Here is a 14,292-nt window from a genome sequence, read left to right as displayed (position 1 = left end):
CCTGCACACGCTTACTGTATGTGCACAACACTGCAGTCCGCCCAGCAAAGGTGATGATGTCATTCTCTCTGCTGCAGCATCAGCCGAGGAGGCGGGAGAGGGAGGGAGAAACGTAAGAAGCAGGGAATAGAGAAGTGAAAGGAGGCGACAGGAGAGACCAAAATGAGATAAGGAGAAAAGGAGGTTTTTCTGTGATGAGATAAGGGACTAATGTTACGTGGTAATTTCTTATGTGAACCTGGCACCGTCTTAGCCTGTGGACAGCTGCGTTGGACAGTGTGTGTTGATATTGCTGTTATTAACAGTTTAGGCTATTGTGTTGTGTTTCTTTTTGCACCAAACAGAATGATTAATGTGCTGGGCCCCGGAGCCATGAAGCTCGTCTGCTCTCTGTGGGAATAATAAGAGAGAGCAAGTCATTCATCTAAATCGTACACGCGTCCAGCAAAAGAAAGAAAGAAGAAAAAAAAACACGTAGCAGAGGAATTACCACAGACCATTTTTAGACCGCTGCGTACGTAATCTTTTCCACTGGTCTGTGCTGCATGCACGTGCACTTCACCTGTTTACGTCTGATTTGAGTGCATGGGTGCGGCTCTCCAGCGTCCTTATCACACAGCACACACACACACTTCTTGACGCAAGTAGACACACACACACACACTCCACACATGCAAAAGCAGGACAGAGCACTAGAAAATTCTCACACAGGAGGAAAAAAGGAGAGTACTAAGGAGAGTATTTATGAGTGTTTTCTGGAGGGGGGGTTGCAGTGTCCCTGTGCTGCAGTGGACACCACGGTGTAACCATGCTGAAACCATGTCTATGTTATGTGAAGTTGCTGTTGTCTCTCCCTGCGTCAGCTGTGTCTGCTGAAAGCACAGTGTAAACATGTCACACAACAACAGTCTGCGCTCGCTGTGTGCACGACGTGTGCCGCCCTCCGCTCACATTTAGCGTTTCCCAGTCGTGAATAACGAGCTCCTGTGTTTTCCGTTATGATAATCAAAACACTTTAATGTATTCGCTCCATTGTGACATTACAACCGACCACTGGCATAAAGCCCCGCCGTATAATCCACCAGGCATACAGTTTATATTTTTTGACGCCAGTCCCCTCTTGTGATGCAAATCCCCCCAGATTTTAGCATGTGGACACAAACACACACACACACAGAGCAAGCTCGACACACACTCTGCGAAAGATTTACATGACAAAACGGTTCTTTTAAAGCATGATGTATCCCACTATGGTGATGCTAACTCTTGTGACAGGTGTGTATATGTGTGTGTGCAAGAGAGAGAAAGAGAGGTTGATATGCCTCTCTGTCTGTGAACACAGGCCCCAGATGTGTTAGTGCATCTTTATTTTTACGCACAGATTACTGGTTAGTATATGAGGTTTAACTGATACACGAAACCCGGGAGGACGAAGAGTCACAGAGGCGACAGTCAGCTGTAGCTTTTCTGTTTCCCTGCCATCCATCTCCACTTTTTTTGGAACGAGACCTCTATCTTTACTCAGCTCTGTGCTGCCTGCTGGTGTCATGCAGAGTGTGTGTGTGCTGTGTCATTTGTTGCTATGCCATTAGTCCAGGCATCTGGAGCTTTTACCCTTCCCACCCGAGACCCCGCTCCCTCTCTGTCAAAAGAGGACCAACAACCTCGGTCACAATGGACGACGCAGCTTTAAAACACTGTGTTATGAACTTAGGAGAAGCAGTTTCTTTGGTGTGTGTGAAGTCTGCGGGGAAACATTCATTCATTGTTTGACTGGATGGTTGTTTATTTTCCTGACCAGCATTTTGAGATAGCTGGTTAGACGGTGAGAGGTGGCAATGAAGCCCAGGGATTGGGAGGGTTTGTTTCAGCCTCTCCATGGTTCTCCCTTTGGTCTCGCTGGCTTTTCTTCTTCTTCTCTCACCCTGATCTTCTCTTGTGCCGCATGAGTGATCCTCGTCCAGCAGCAGCCACGAAGCCCTCAGACACAACACCAAACCCAGACAAAAACACTTGACGTGCCATGTGCCGGCCTGCGACCCAGCACTCACCAAACTATCCTCTCTTGTCTGTCATGATTCACCGTGTGTTCCCTCACTCTTTATTTCACACACATGAACTCGGAGATTGACACAGCTGATGCAGTAGAGGCTGTCGTCACTTTTTTTTTATCACACTTTCCTTATCAACTCAACACAGAGCAACACATGGACAAGATGTTTATGAAACTAAACGGACAGTTTGCACGCACAGGGGAGTCTGTGTGCTCCTGCTACTAAACTGCAAATGCAGATTATTCAACCTGCACCCTCCAAAACACCAGGGGACGAATGAAATGAGAGGAAAACTGATGGCAAATCATCTTCACTCCTTAAACGTTTTTTTTTTGTTTTTTTTGGTCTGGAAAAAAAATAGTAACCAAACTCTTTCTCCATTTCCCCTCTCTATTCTTCTACTTTATGTGCCTCTCACTTTCTCTTTCACCCCCTTACCCCCCCTCTTGTCCCCTTTCTCCGATTCCTTTGCAGGCAGATGCTGGCAACAGTTTTCTCAGAGCGGCCCGATCTGGCAACTTGGACAAGGCCCTGGAACACATCAAAAATGGCATAGATATAAATACAGCGAATCAGGTGAGAGAGCTGCACATTCCCCGGGACTGCATTGGTTTGAAGTTCTTACTTTTTTTTTTCTCTGACTTCTTCGCAAAGTAAGAAACAAGCAACAATGATCTACGAGTTATACTGCATAATATTTTTTTTCCCAATGATTAAATCTTGCCAGGATTTATTTGTCTGTCTTTCTGCTTCATAACTGAATAAATGAAAGCTCAGTACAATTTAAGTAATGAAACTGTGAAATGATTAATTATTCTTCACTGGTTCGTCCTGAGTGAAATTGAAACATGTTGTTTCCTAATGTTTAACTCGGTTCTGCTCACCTGTTGTCCATGTATACAACAACATGCTGTGTCATTACTTGTGTATAAATGTGCGTTGAGTTTGCATGATGTGTCCGAGGTGACAGCTTTGCTCTCGTGCTCCCATTTATCCGCCTGTGCACTCACTCACGCTCTTACATGTGCATGCTCAGTTAGACTGTTAATCAGTGGCTGAAGGTGACGAGCAGAGTTTACAGGGGACCCTGGGGAAGGTGTTAAATGGGGCAGGATCTTCTCCTCCGCCCTGTCTCCTCCATCTTGCCTCCTTTACTCTGACGGTTGTTCCCAGAGTGTTTGGGATAAGGCAGCGCTGGTGGGTTAAGGACTGCTGCCCTCAGGCTACTGAAATATGGCCAAAAACTGTATGTGCGTGTGCGTGTGAGAGAGAGAGAGATTTCTCTGGCTCATTAATCTAACTTAGTCATGGTTTTTCTTTCCATTCACTTATGCTGTCCCCAACATTTTGTAAATAATCCTGGTTATTCAGCTGACAGGATTTCTTTCAGGCCTATTCATGGCTTTTATAACGGACCCCATATAATAATAGTGTCACAGTTTATGTTAAGTAACAGTGTGCAGTGGCCATTACTGGGCGAATCCCTCCATAGTGATGATCAGAGGCGCCCCAATGAATGAGTACACATAAAATAAATGTCATTAAAAGCGTTAAGTTTGTTTTTTTTAACAATTCAACTTAATTATTTGGATCGTATGCATCATTAGAAATTTTAAAGTTAATGCAAAGATCTGCAACACACAGCTTCTTTGACTTCTTTGACTTGGACATCACATTATATCATTGTGACAAATTTGTCTCGTAGCTTTTTTTATTCGGGAAAACAAAACATTTCTCGGGAAATCTGCTGATATCCGTCCACAGAGTGTTGTTCTCTGTTGAGCTACACTGCCAGCAGGTGGCAGCAAAATCAGGAATGTTTAAATTCTACTCAAAGAGGCCTTAAAACTGTTTCCAGTTTGAATTAGTCTAATTAAATGTTCAGAAAATATGGTGCATTGTGTTTGCCCCCATCTATCATATAGTTTCACGGGGAACGAAGAAAACAGAAATATTTACATTTCAAAATGAGAACTACGGACCTTTTTGTCAGAGCTTTACACTAATCATTGCTAGTTTAGTTTGGTAATGCAGAATATTTGGTTATATTTATGTTGGAAAAGCGTTGCAGCCTGAGCACTGAGAGAGTCTGTCCTGATGCTTGTGTTCAGTCTGATGTGTTGGGTCAGATGAGTGGACTTCTCTCGACCGTGGCAGTCGTGTCTGTGTGTGTGTGAGTTAAACAGCTGCCCATGGTTCACTCATCAGCACGCTGCCTTTATTTTGGTGACTCCTCTCCTCCTCTTAACCCTCTCAATCTACTGTAACTGCTCCACTTCCCTCTCTCTTCTTTACTGGTTTACTAAATCATCTTCCTTTTCTTTCTTTCTTTTTTTTTTGCATCCCCTCCCTCTCCTCTCCTCTCCTCTCCCCTCCCTCCTTCTCTCCTCTGTCTGCAGTAGAGTGATGGTGTGCTGTGGTCTCCCCCACTCAGAGGAATAATATCAGTGGTGTGGGAAAGGTCCAACCTCACATGTCCTGTGCGGCTGAAGGAAGGCTGTGTGAGGTCAGACCTATTCCACACGGCTCGTATTCTTCCCAGCCACGAGACCGGCGGCCTGCCATCCCCCTCCCGTCCTCCCCCTCCTCCTCCTCTTCCTCTTTTTCCTCCTCCTCCTCTCACCGCCATTAATCGAATGAAAATGTTCACATCCTGATTTTCATCCCAGTAGAAATTGATTTCGCTAATGACCACTTTGACTCAGAGAGCACTGCATGCCCGGTGTCTGGTGTAAGTATTTGCCTGCTGTAATTTTTGTGATCGCTTCAGTTGTCGTGATAACAACCCCAGTTGTTTCCATTTTTGGCATGGCCTGCACACTGTATTATGTGTTTGTGTGTACAGTATACATGTGGTCATTTCCTAAGAGGCTGGGGGAATATGGGGTTTATGACCCGTCAGTATGAGGTCTGCTTTGCTCTCTCACTCAGAATGGGCTCAACGGGCTGCATCTGGCCTCTAAAGAAGGCCACGTTAAAATGGTGCTGGAGCTACTCCACAATGGGATTGTGCTGGAGACCACTACGAAGGTAACAACAAACAGCAAAACTACTACTGAATACAAGGGATGAGCCAATATGGTAAAGAAAGAAAATGAAATATGATTCAAAACCCCTTATATTGCATCAATGCTTCACTCAACATCATATGAACTGCCGTGCTGCAGTGAGCCACCGTGACTCAGTGTAGGATAAAACAAGAAAAGAACTAAAACAGATAATGTCATTTTACAAAACCATTTTAGACTGATATTGTTGCTCACTAAAGGATGTGGTATTGTTATTGGCATCAGACATGGAAAAAGTGGTATGGAGCTTTTCCTACTACCAACGTATTTTATTTTGTGTGTGTTTGAGTCTCTATGATGATACATATATATATCTATATATATATATATATAGCTGTTTAAAAGGCACTTTTCATATATGAATATGGTTATAGTACAGTCATAATTTTTCTTTTTCTTTTAGGATTTGTATTTTATCATGTCCATGTCACGTGGGCCCCATAATGGTTATATTTGGGCTGCAAACATGGTTCCCAGGCGTGGTTGTCAACCCGTGTTTACCCATGCCCACTAAGTACTTTTCCCGGCTAAGTGGGTACTACATGGGAATGGGCTTAAAGTAGGCAAATCATGCACGTTCCATATAGTTTCAGTAAAATGGGGCACTGGTGGGGGAACCATGGAAACCACAGAACCCTATTGTCAGCCCAAATATAAGCTGTATGGAGCCCACATGGACCTGCTGGCTGGGAATAGCTTGGTAATAACAATGGAATGGAAAGATGTGTGTGGGACATATGAGAGGATGCTTATCACCTTTAGAATATGGTAATCAGCAATGTTCATTCACAAGGTAAAAGTGTATATCTTTTGTAAATCTAGTTATGACATGAATACTACTATGGTATCACTGTAATATAGTATCTGTTTTACTGGAAGTTTTGGAAATCACATTAGCTATAAGATGGTATCACAAAAAATCACACTATTACAATGTTCTTACTGTTGTTACTGTAAAGTGTGAACTGTCACAAAAAAACACCTGAACTTTGAATGTATATGTAGGATTGTACATGTATTATCATTTTAAAAAAATTACATAAAAATGTTTTACAGTTCTATTTACTTTTGGGTAGTTTGACCTTTTTTATTACACTAAATCAGTTGGATTGTATTGTGATTCAAGTGTACAATTGTGTAGCTTTAAACTGGAAATCATGGTCCAAATATCAAGCATTGTTTCTAAAACCTAAAAACCTTTCTTTTTAAGAAAGATGTTTGTTTTAAGATTTTAACCTGTTTACTGCTGGTTTTTATTGTTATTGTGCACTTTGAGATCATTTTGCGATGCGTACTGCCTTATAAATACTATTTCATTTTATTGTGATGATTACTCATTGTTGTCGCCTGTGTTGAAACAGAAAGGGAACACGGCCCTGCATATTGCAGCCCTGGCGGGGCAGGAGCAAGTGGTCACAGAGCTGGTTAACTACGGGGCCAACGTCAACGCTCAGTCCCAGGTGAGAGCGAGCGCTGCTCTCACAGCAGCAATCACAGGACAGTGTGTGGCCACTTGTCAGCACTATGTGAACTTTTACTGTGAAACCATTGTAGTGACTATTGCAGTTCCGTCTGTTAACATTGGTCTTTGTACCTATATCTCTGTGTGTTGGTGTTTCCTCCTTTTGTACATTGTGGTGTGTGTGTGTGTGTGTATCTGTGACCGTCTTCCTACCTTTTTCTGTTGCTTGTGTCTCCGCTGCTCCTGCTGCCGCCGCCGTGTGCTTGTGTACGTGTTTGCGTCTTCCTGAGACAGAAGGGTTTCACTCCACTCTACATGGCTGCGCAAGAAAACCATCTAGAGGTTGTGAAGTTTCTTCTGGAGAATGGAGCCAATCAGAGCATTCCAACCGAGGTATCAAAGAACTGAGAGAAGTTTAATCTTTAAACTTAAACTTTTAAAAATCCCTCAATCCCATCCTCGCTGATCCAGACTCGCTGTGTTCCCATTCTGTTTTGTTCTCATGAGCCTCTTCTCCTGACATCTCTGCAGTTTGCTCTCTCTGAGTAAACCTGTCTTCTAACTCACTCATGTTTGCTTCAGGATGGATTTACTCCTCTCGCCGTGGCCCTTCAGCAGGGACATGAAAATGTCGTAGCCCTGCTCATTAACTATGGTACCAAGGGAAAAGTCCGGCTCCCCGCGCTACACATTGCAGCGCGCAACGACGATACACGCACGGCCGCAGTGCTCCTGCAGAACGACCCCAATCCTGATGTACTCAGCAAGGTGTGTGGGTGTGAGGGGAATTGTCTTTATGCTTCTAAAGTGCTAGTGTAATGAAAGTTCCATGCACTCACACTCACGTGTCCTTGCAGACTGGATTCACACCACTCCACATTGCTGCACACTATGAAAATCTTAACGTTGCTCAGCTGCTGCTCAACAGAGGAGCCAATGTCAACTTCACCCCAAAGGTAGGGGGAAACCGTTTAAATCTCATTTCTGTTATCGTCACACGTGTGTGAAGTGCACCTGTGTCGCTCCGCAGAACGGTATCACTCCTCTGCACATCGCATCCAGACGGGGGAACGTGATCATGGTGCGACTGCTGCTGGACAGAGGGGCACAGATCGATGCCAAGACCAAGGTGCGGTGAACATCGGTCTTTGTGTTTCCTAAAAGAATTGAAGTGAATTTGATGCAGCAGTAACTTAATTATCGACAATCGTCTATCCCCAGGACGAGCTGACTCCTCTGCACTGTGCAGCCAGAAATGGTCATGTCAGGATAATAGAGATCCTGTTGGACCACGGGGCCCCAATCCAGGCAAAGACCAAGGTAAAATATCTTGTTGTTCCGCAAACTCGGCTGAGGTCCAAGGTTGAACAGTTGGGGCACTCACTCTGTGGAATAACATCCCTCTGGAACTTCCTTTGGCAAGATCAGAGTCCTCTATTGAAACCTGCCACATTTTTACGATGGCTGTCAAACGATTATTTTTTCATATTTTTAGCACATGTTTGAAAATCTATTCTTTTGCAATTCACAACTGTTTTTAGGTCCATACTGAAGAGCAGCTATTACCAGTGTAATGAATGCTTTACTTTTAGATTTATTTGATTATTTCAATTCAAAATAAGTGCAATAAGCCTGACAAAGTCTACTTTGTTGATGCAATGCTAGTGTATTTGCACTTTGCAGGAGTTCCATTCTAGTTGCCTTCTCTGTTGCATAAGTGTTGGACAGATGAAGGAGCCAGGCTGCAGTTTAAAGATATGAAAACGCTCTGACTTGATACAGGCAGAATTATTTCTCACTGTCTTTCAACAGCTTCATCTATATATGTATTTCACTTCCTGACCAAGTGATTGATCCCCAGTTTTTTTCCCAAAGCCACATACTATTTCAGTTTTTATTTGCGTACGCCACACAGCGGCTGTTTTGTGACAACACCCGAAAACCATGTATATATTGCAGTTATTTTCAATATTTCCTGTTTTGATGAAAAGGACGAGAGTGAGTTTACTGTATTTGTTATCTCTCTTTGCAGAATGGCTTATCTCCAATTCACATGGCAGCTCAGGGCGACCACATGGACTGCGTCAAACAGCTCCTGCAGTACAACGCGGAGATTGATGACATCACGCTGGACCACCTCACTCCTTTGCATGTGGCGGCACACTGCGGACACCACCGCATGGCCAAAGTGCTTCTGGACAAAGGTGGCAAACCCAACTCTCGAGCTCTGGTCAGTGAGAAATACAAAAAAAACACTAAATTAACTCGCGGTGTCAAAGCAGGCGACGCACAGTTTGTCATGAGCTTTGTGCTGATGAGATGTGATCCTTTGTTTTCACAGAACGGCTTCACTCCTTTGCATATCGCCTGTAAAAAGAACCACATGCGTGTGATGGACCTCCTGCTCAAACACGCTGCATCGTTAGAGGCTGTAACTGAGGTGAGCGCGCGACGCCAAAAATGCATTACACTGTTTTGATAAACCGGAAAGCCCGTTTGTAATTACTCTGACGCTGCCATCCCTTTGAACAGTCGGGCTTGACCCCATTGCATGTGGCGTCATTTATGGGTCATCTGAACATCGTGAAGATCCTCCTGCAGAAAGGAGCTTCCCCCAGTGCGTCTAATGTGGTGAGTTCCCATCTGCAGACAGATAAATAAATAAATGTGGCTCTGTTAAAGTGTCGGCTCTGACTGCGCGGCGCGTCCGTCTGTGTGTGAGCAGAAAGTGGAGACTCCTCTCCATATGGCTTCTCGCGCAGGACACTATGAGGTGGCGGAATTTTTACTGGAGAATGCGGCACCGGTCGACGCCAAGGCCAAGGTAGAGTTTTCACACGGCAGAATCTGCTGACTCGTGCTCATGCAGAAGATCGCTCTAATTCCTACGATTGCGTATTAAAAGAATGTGTTATTCTTCATCAAAAATGTACCTATATGTTTCTATATGCTGATTCCTTTCCTTCACACAACAGACACATTTCTTAAGTGCTGTCTCCTTTTCCTGACCAGGATGACCAAACCCCTTTGCATTGTGCCGCTCGAATGGGCCACAAGGATCTTGTGAAGCTGCTGCTGGATCACAAAGCCAACCCCAACTCCACCACCACAGCCGGACACACGCCCTTACACATCGCTGCCCGGGAAGGTCATGTACAAACTGTCCGCATCCTCCTGGACACACAGGCTCAGCAGGCCAAGATGACAAAGGTAAGGCATCTATTCTGCATAATGTTATTCTAAACTAGTGTGTCCCCAAACTCTGGGGACTCGCTTTTTCAAGATGACAAACCACTTCACATAAATCATCGAGAGCAAATTTGTGTTTTATATTATTATGAAGAGGTAACCCAGCCATTTGTCAAGAGATACATGGTATTACTTAAGAGCGAGGAAGAAAAATGTGGGTACTATTGTAAGCCAGTGTGTTGTCTGTCACACAAACGCACAGGGAACCAAGCGAGACAACTCCCACCTGCTTCTCACTGTCACCAAACTATGTCTTTTTTTAATTGCTTTAATTCAGAGACCTCTAGTGGTAGAAATGACATGCTGTGCATTTAAGTCAACGACTTGAAAAAAACCCAGCATATTTAATTGGCAACACAAATCTCTAGCATCCCATCTGTTGTCCCTAGTGAGTCTCTGGGAATAACTTGTCATATCCATATTTACCTAATTTGGACTTCAGTCGACCTAATCGTGTGTCCCACTGCTGATTCTGTCTCTGCAGAAAGGCTTCACTCCGCTGCACGTGGCTTCCAAATACGGAAAGGTGGATGTAGCAGAGCTGCTGCTGGAGAGGGGAGCTAATCCTAACGCTGCAGGCAAGGTAAATAAAGACAGAGAAGAAGTCTCAGGGTTATAGTGGAAAAGATCCAAAGATTTAAGAAGTCTTTTGAATGTGATTTGAATTGTGGTTTTACAGAATGGTCTGACACCACTGCACGTCGCTGTACATCACAACAACCTTGACGTTGTTAACCTGCTCGTCAGCAAAGGAGGATCACCACACAGTGCCGCCAGGGTAAATGGGGAAAAAAACGAACCCACAAATGCACACGCCATGTTCGAGTGAACGTTTGTGTTTATTTCTCTGAACATTACTTATATCTGTGCTTCAGAACGGCTACACTGCCCTGCACATAGCATCTAAGCAGAACCAGGTGGAGGTGGCTAACAGCCTGCTGCAGTACGGAGCTTCGGCCAACGCTGAGTCACTGCAGGGAGTCACACCTCTCCACCTGGCCTCGCAGGAAGGAAGGCCAGACATGGTGTCACTGCTCATCTCCAAACAGGCCAATGTCAACCTCGGCAACAAGGCGAGAACCGCATAAAACTCAAGTGCTCATATGCACACGTGTGCCTACACGTCCGTGTGAATAGTTCTGTGATATTTGCTGTGACATTTTGTCCCGTGTCCTGTGTTTCCTACAGAGTGGATTAACTCCACTCCACCTGGTGGCCCAGGAAGGACACGTTGGCATCGCTGACATCTTGGTGAAACAGGGAGCATCAGTCTATGCTGCCACACGGGTAAAGTCTCCTCAGCCTAATGGTCCAAAAATAAATAGAGAAAAAGACAAAGCAGTTGTAAAGCTTTGTATCATAGAAAGATTTATATGGCAGGAACTAGTAGTAATTATGTGCTGGAATTTATTATAATGTCAAGATGATATTATTATAATACTGTAAATGCTTTTTAACCGTTGCTGTCTTTTCAAAATCAAATCTACTGAATGTGCATGTGAACCGAATACAATATGAGACATTTAATAAAATAATTGCAACCAAAAAACAGTGCGATACATAACTTTTGACAATCTTTCTCTTTCCTATCAGATGGGTTACACCCCTCTCCATGTAGCCTGTCACTATGGCAACATCAAAATGGTGAAGTTCCTCCTGCAGCAACAAGCCAATGTCAACAGCAAAACAAGGGTGAGTGCCCCCTCTGGTGTAGGATAGAACTACAACAAACAGTGCTTATTACAGTTAAAGGTACAGGTCAATACTGTAGCAGTTCTCTGCTATTAATCTACCTTTTGTATGCATCTTAGATACAATAATTCTTGTGAATTTCTTGCATGTAAAGCAGAGTCAGAATAACTCATAAAAAACATGATTTGGTGTTTATTCCAGGAGAATTCCTCCTATTTTAATTTATACTTGATTAAACTACACAGCACTCCCAGATGTATCATAAAGACAAATTTCTACTGATGTCAGAACATTGTTAAAGCTTCCATCTTCTACGTTGACTCACATACATAATGCATGTTTTGCTTTGTCTGTGGTGACTCTTCCAGCTTGGATACACTCCTCTGCACCAGGCGGCCCAGCAGGGACACACAGACATTGTGACTCTGTTGCTGAAGCATGGAGCTCAGCCCAACGAGACCACCACAGTGAGCCTGAAAACACCACAGTCTCTTCCTTTTCATTCAATTGTTTGGTTTTCAGTGACCTGATCAATCCCCTCCTCTGTTTTTTGTCAGAATGGTACGTCAGCCTTAGCCATTGCTAAGAGGTTGGGCTACATCTCTGTGATCGACGTCCTGAAGCTCGTCACTGAGGAGACGGTTTCCATGGTGAGAAGTTTACAGATGTCATCAAAATACTGTTTTAAAAGTTAAGTTCAAAGCCCTTTTCTTTTGACATTGTATCCACAACGATTCATTCTTTCTCCTCTGTCTGTGTCCTGCAGACGAGCACAGAGAAACATCGCATGAGTTTCCCTGAAACGGTGGACGAGATTCTTGACGTGTCCGAAGACGAAGGTAGACCAATGACATTTGTTTGTTTAATCGCACAAAACAGTTAGAGACCACGTGAAATGGACAGTCAGCGTCACCAAAATATAATTACATATGTTTACTAGGCTGATTTTATGATGTTTGAACTGGTCCGATAAATATTTTTTTGCATTTTGCCCCCCTTTTTTTAGGAATTGCACAGCTAACATTAGGTATGAATGTCTCTTTCTGTCTTTGTGTGGCATTCATAGGTTGTTGTAATAAAGTATATGGCTCCATTTCAAGCTCACCCATTCTCTCCATCCTTATCTTGCTGCCTCTCTCACTCTTCGTAGTGGTACTCACTGTGATGGTGGCTCTGGTTCTTTCATTGGCATGCGCCCATAGCACCTTTAATAACACCCTCATCCTCTCATGTTCCCGCAGTTATATTTATCCTTTTAGTCAGACATCATTAAGATCAAATCAAAATTATTGGATTTTTTTTTGTTTCAAAGAAAACTGCTCACGAAATTGAGTTGCTTTAATGTCTCTGACGTCATTGTTTTGATGTTTGTCCAACGTTGTGTCCACATTTGAATCCGTCTTCCCTGTGCATCTTGTGTTCTTGCTGCGTGACGTCAGTTTGTTTGCCATGGCTTTGTGGCGTCACGCATCAGAAAAACCGTGATTTTAGTCATATCTGTAATTTACATTTCTCTATGAGCAATGACTTTTGATTGCATTCAGGTACTCTTTAGTGACTTTTAACTAATTATTCTCAAAATATTTCAGTGAAAACAGGTGTTGTATTCATGAGCAGCCCTTAAATAACTAAGTGTATTCAACTTTTCCAGCATTTTACGTCAGTCAGACACTGGTACCAGGATTGAGCGTCTGAACATCCAGATAAACTGACAGAAATATGACACCACAGAGATGCTTATGTTGCTCTGTGTGTGTGCTTGAACTACAGGAGGAGCAAGTGTTTGATAAGTTCACAGTAACCAGCCTGTTTCTGCTGCCCCCAAGTGGCCAAATATCAATTGCTGCAGTTTTAACTGTTTAGTGCTTGTTTTCACCACATACAGTGAGTGTGTCTTAATGTCTTCAGGAAGATTTAACTGACAAATCGAAATACAGACAGAGTAGCTGGTTTGACACACGTCAGATCTGGAATATTAAAATGTCACCGGCATGTGTTGAAAACATGAAAACATTATGGTAACACAAAAGACAGCGTCCACAACATGAGCTGACTCATATAAAGCTGTGGAGGTGCTGTTAGAGTCAAGTGTAATGGCACCTACTCATATCACTGTGGCTCTGCAGCACATTCAGACACCTACTCTCACATTATGTTGTCCTCAAACACTCACAATTGAGGGGGGGAGACACACTTTTGTTGCTGGTTATTTTTCAGCGAGTTTTTGAGGGTAAGTAACCCAAACCTGCCTCTGCTCACATTAGGATGCACCGTTAGGGAGAGCTCGTACTTGTGCTGTGTGTGTTGTTGTCTGTGTTTGTGTCCGTGTGCATCGCTCTCCGAACCAGACGAGACCTCTCAAGCCTCAGAGTTCAGAATCGGTTTATTCACTTGACAACACATCTCTGGAATGAGATTACGCTGATGCATGGGTCTCTCCAGAGATAGCGCTCCGCGCACAGCGATGATGTTGTGGTGCTGCAGCAAACCCAAGCTTTTAATGGTCCTTTTAAAAAACTCTAGTTGACATTTATCTGGAGTCCTGTCTCGTTTGAGCAGAGTAATGTTTTAGATGTGCTGAATCAAATGTACAGGAATCAGCGGCCCGAGAGTTCACCTCGTATAAGGGGATATAATCAAAATGTGCACAATAAATGGGTTCTGTTATCCCAGTAGAAAACAATGACAGAGTGTAGTTGTCAGATTCTCCGAAACACACAGAGATGTTCTTTTACCCAGTGTCACATTGTGTTGAAGTATATACACA

General features: G+C 43.6%; 1 protein-coding gene across 1 annotated transcript in view; it reads left to right on the top strand.

Moving 5' to 3' along the window:
* Nucleotides 1-14,292, top strand: part of LOC122769842 (ankyrin-1-like) — a 90,657-nt gene that overhangs the window by 51,573 nt on the left and 24,792 nt on the right. The window contains exons 3-24 of the mRNA XM_044026715.1: nucleotides 2,529-2,630; nucleotides 4,986-5,084; nucleotides 6,484-6,582; nucleotides 6,879-6,977; nucleotides 7,167-7,352; nucleotides 7,442-7,540; nucleotides 7,615-7,713; nucleotides 7,806-7,904; nucleotides 8,617-8,814; nucleotides 8,926-9,024; nucleotides 9,117-9,215; nucleotides 9,310-9,408; nucleotides 9,597-9,794; nucleotides 10,318-10,416; nucleotides 10,513-10,611; nucleotides 10,709-10,906; nucleotides 11,022-11,120; nucleotides 11,427-11,525; nucleotides 11,894-11,992; nucleotides 12,083-12,175; nucleotides 12,292-12,364; nucleotides 12,532-12,552. Of these exons, the coding sequence (XP_043882650.1) occupies nucleotides 2,529-2,630; nucleotides 4,986-5,084; nucleotides 6,484-6,582; nucleotides 6,879-6,977; nucleotides 7,167-7,352; nucleotides 7,442-7,540; nucleotides 7,615-7,713; nucleotides 7,806-7,904; nucleotides 8,617-8,814; nucleotides 8,926-9,024; nucleotides 9,117-9,215; nucleotides 9,310-9,408; nucleotides 9,597-9,794; nucleotides 10,318-10,416; nucleotides 10,513-10,611; nucleotides 10,709-10,906; nucleotides 11,022-11,120; nucleotides 11,427-11,525; nucleotides 11,894-11,992; nucleotides 12,083-12,175; nucleotides 12,292-12,364; nucleotides 12,532-12,552 (2,455 nt within the window). The remainder of the gene's footprint in view (nucleotides 1-2,528; nucleotides 2,631-4,985; nucleotides 5,085-6,483; nucleotides 6,583-6,878; nucleotides 6,978-7,166; nucleotides 7,353-7,441; nucleotides 7,541-7,614; nucleotides 7,714-7,805; nucleotides 7,905-8,616; nucleotides 8,815-8,925; nucleotides 9,025-9,116; nucleotides 9,216-9,309; nucleotides 9,409-9,596; nucleotides 9,795-10,317; nucleotides 10,417-10,512; nucleotides 10,612-10,708; nucleotides 10,907-11,021; nucleotides 11,121-11,426; nucleotides 11,526-11,893; nucleotides 11,993-12,082; nucleotides 12,176-12,291; nucleotides 12,365-12,531; nucleotides 12,553-14,292) is intronic.

This window comes from Solea senegalensis, linkage group LG5, assembly GCF_019176455.1.
Source record: "Solea senegalensis isolate Sse05_10M linkage group LG5, IFAPA_SoseM_1, whole genome shotgun sequence".
NCBI lineage: Eukaryota > Metazoa > Chordata > Actinopteri > Pleuronectiformes > Soleidae > Solea > Solea senegalensis.
The sequence above is the reverse complement of the archived record's forward strand: the minus strand, read 5'-3'. Positions and strand labels throughout refer to the sequence as shown.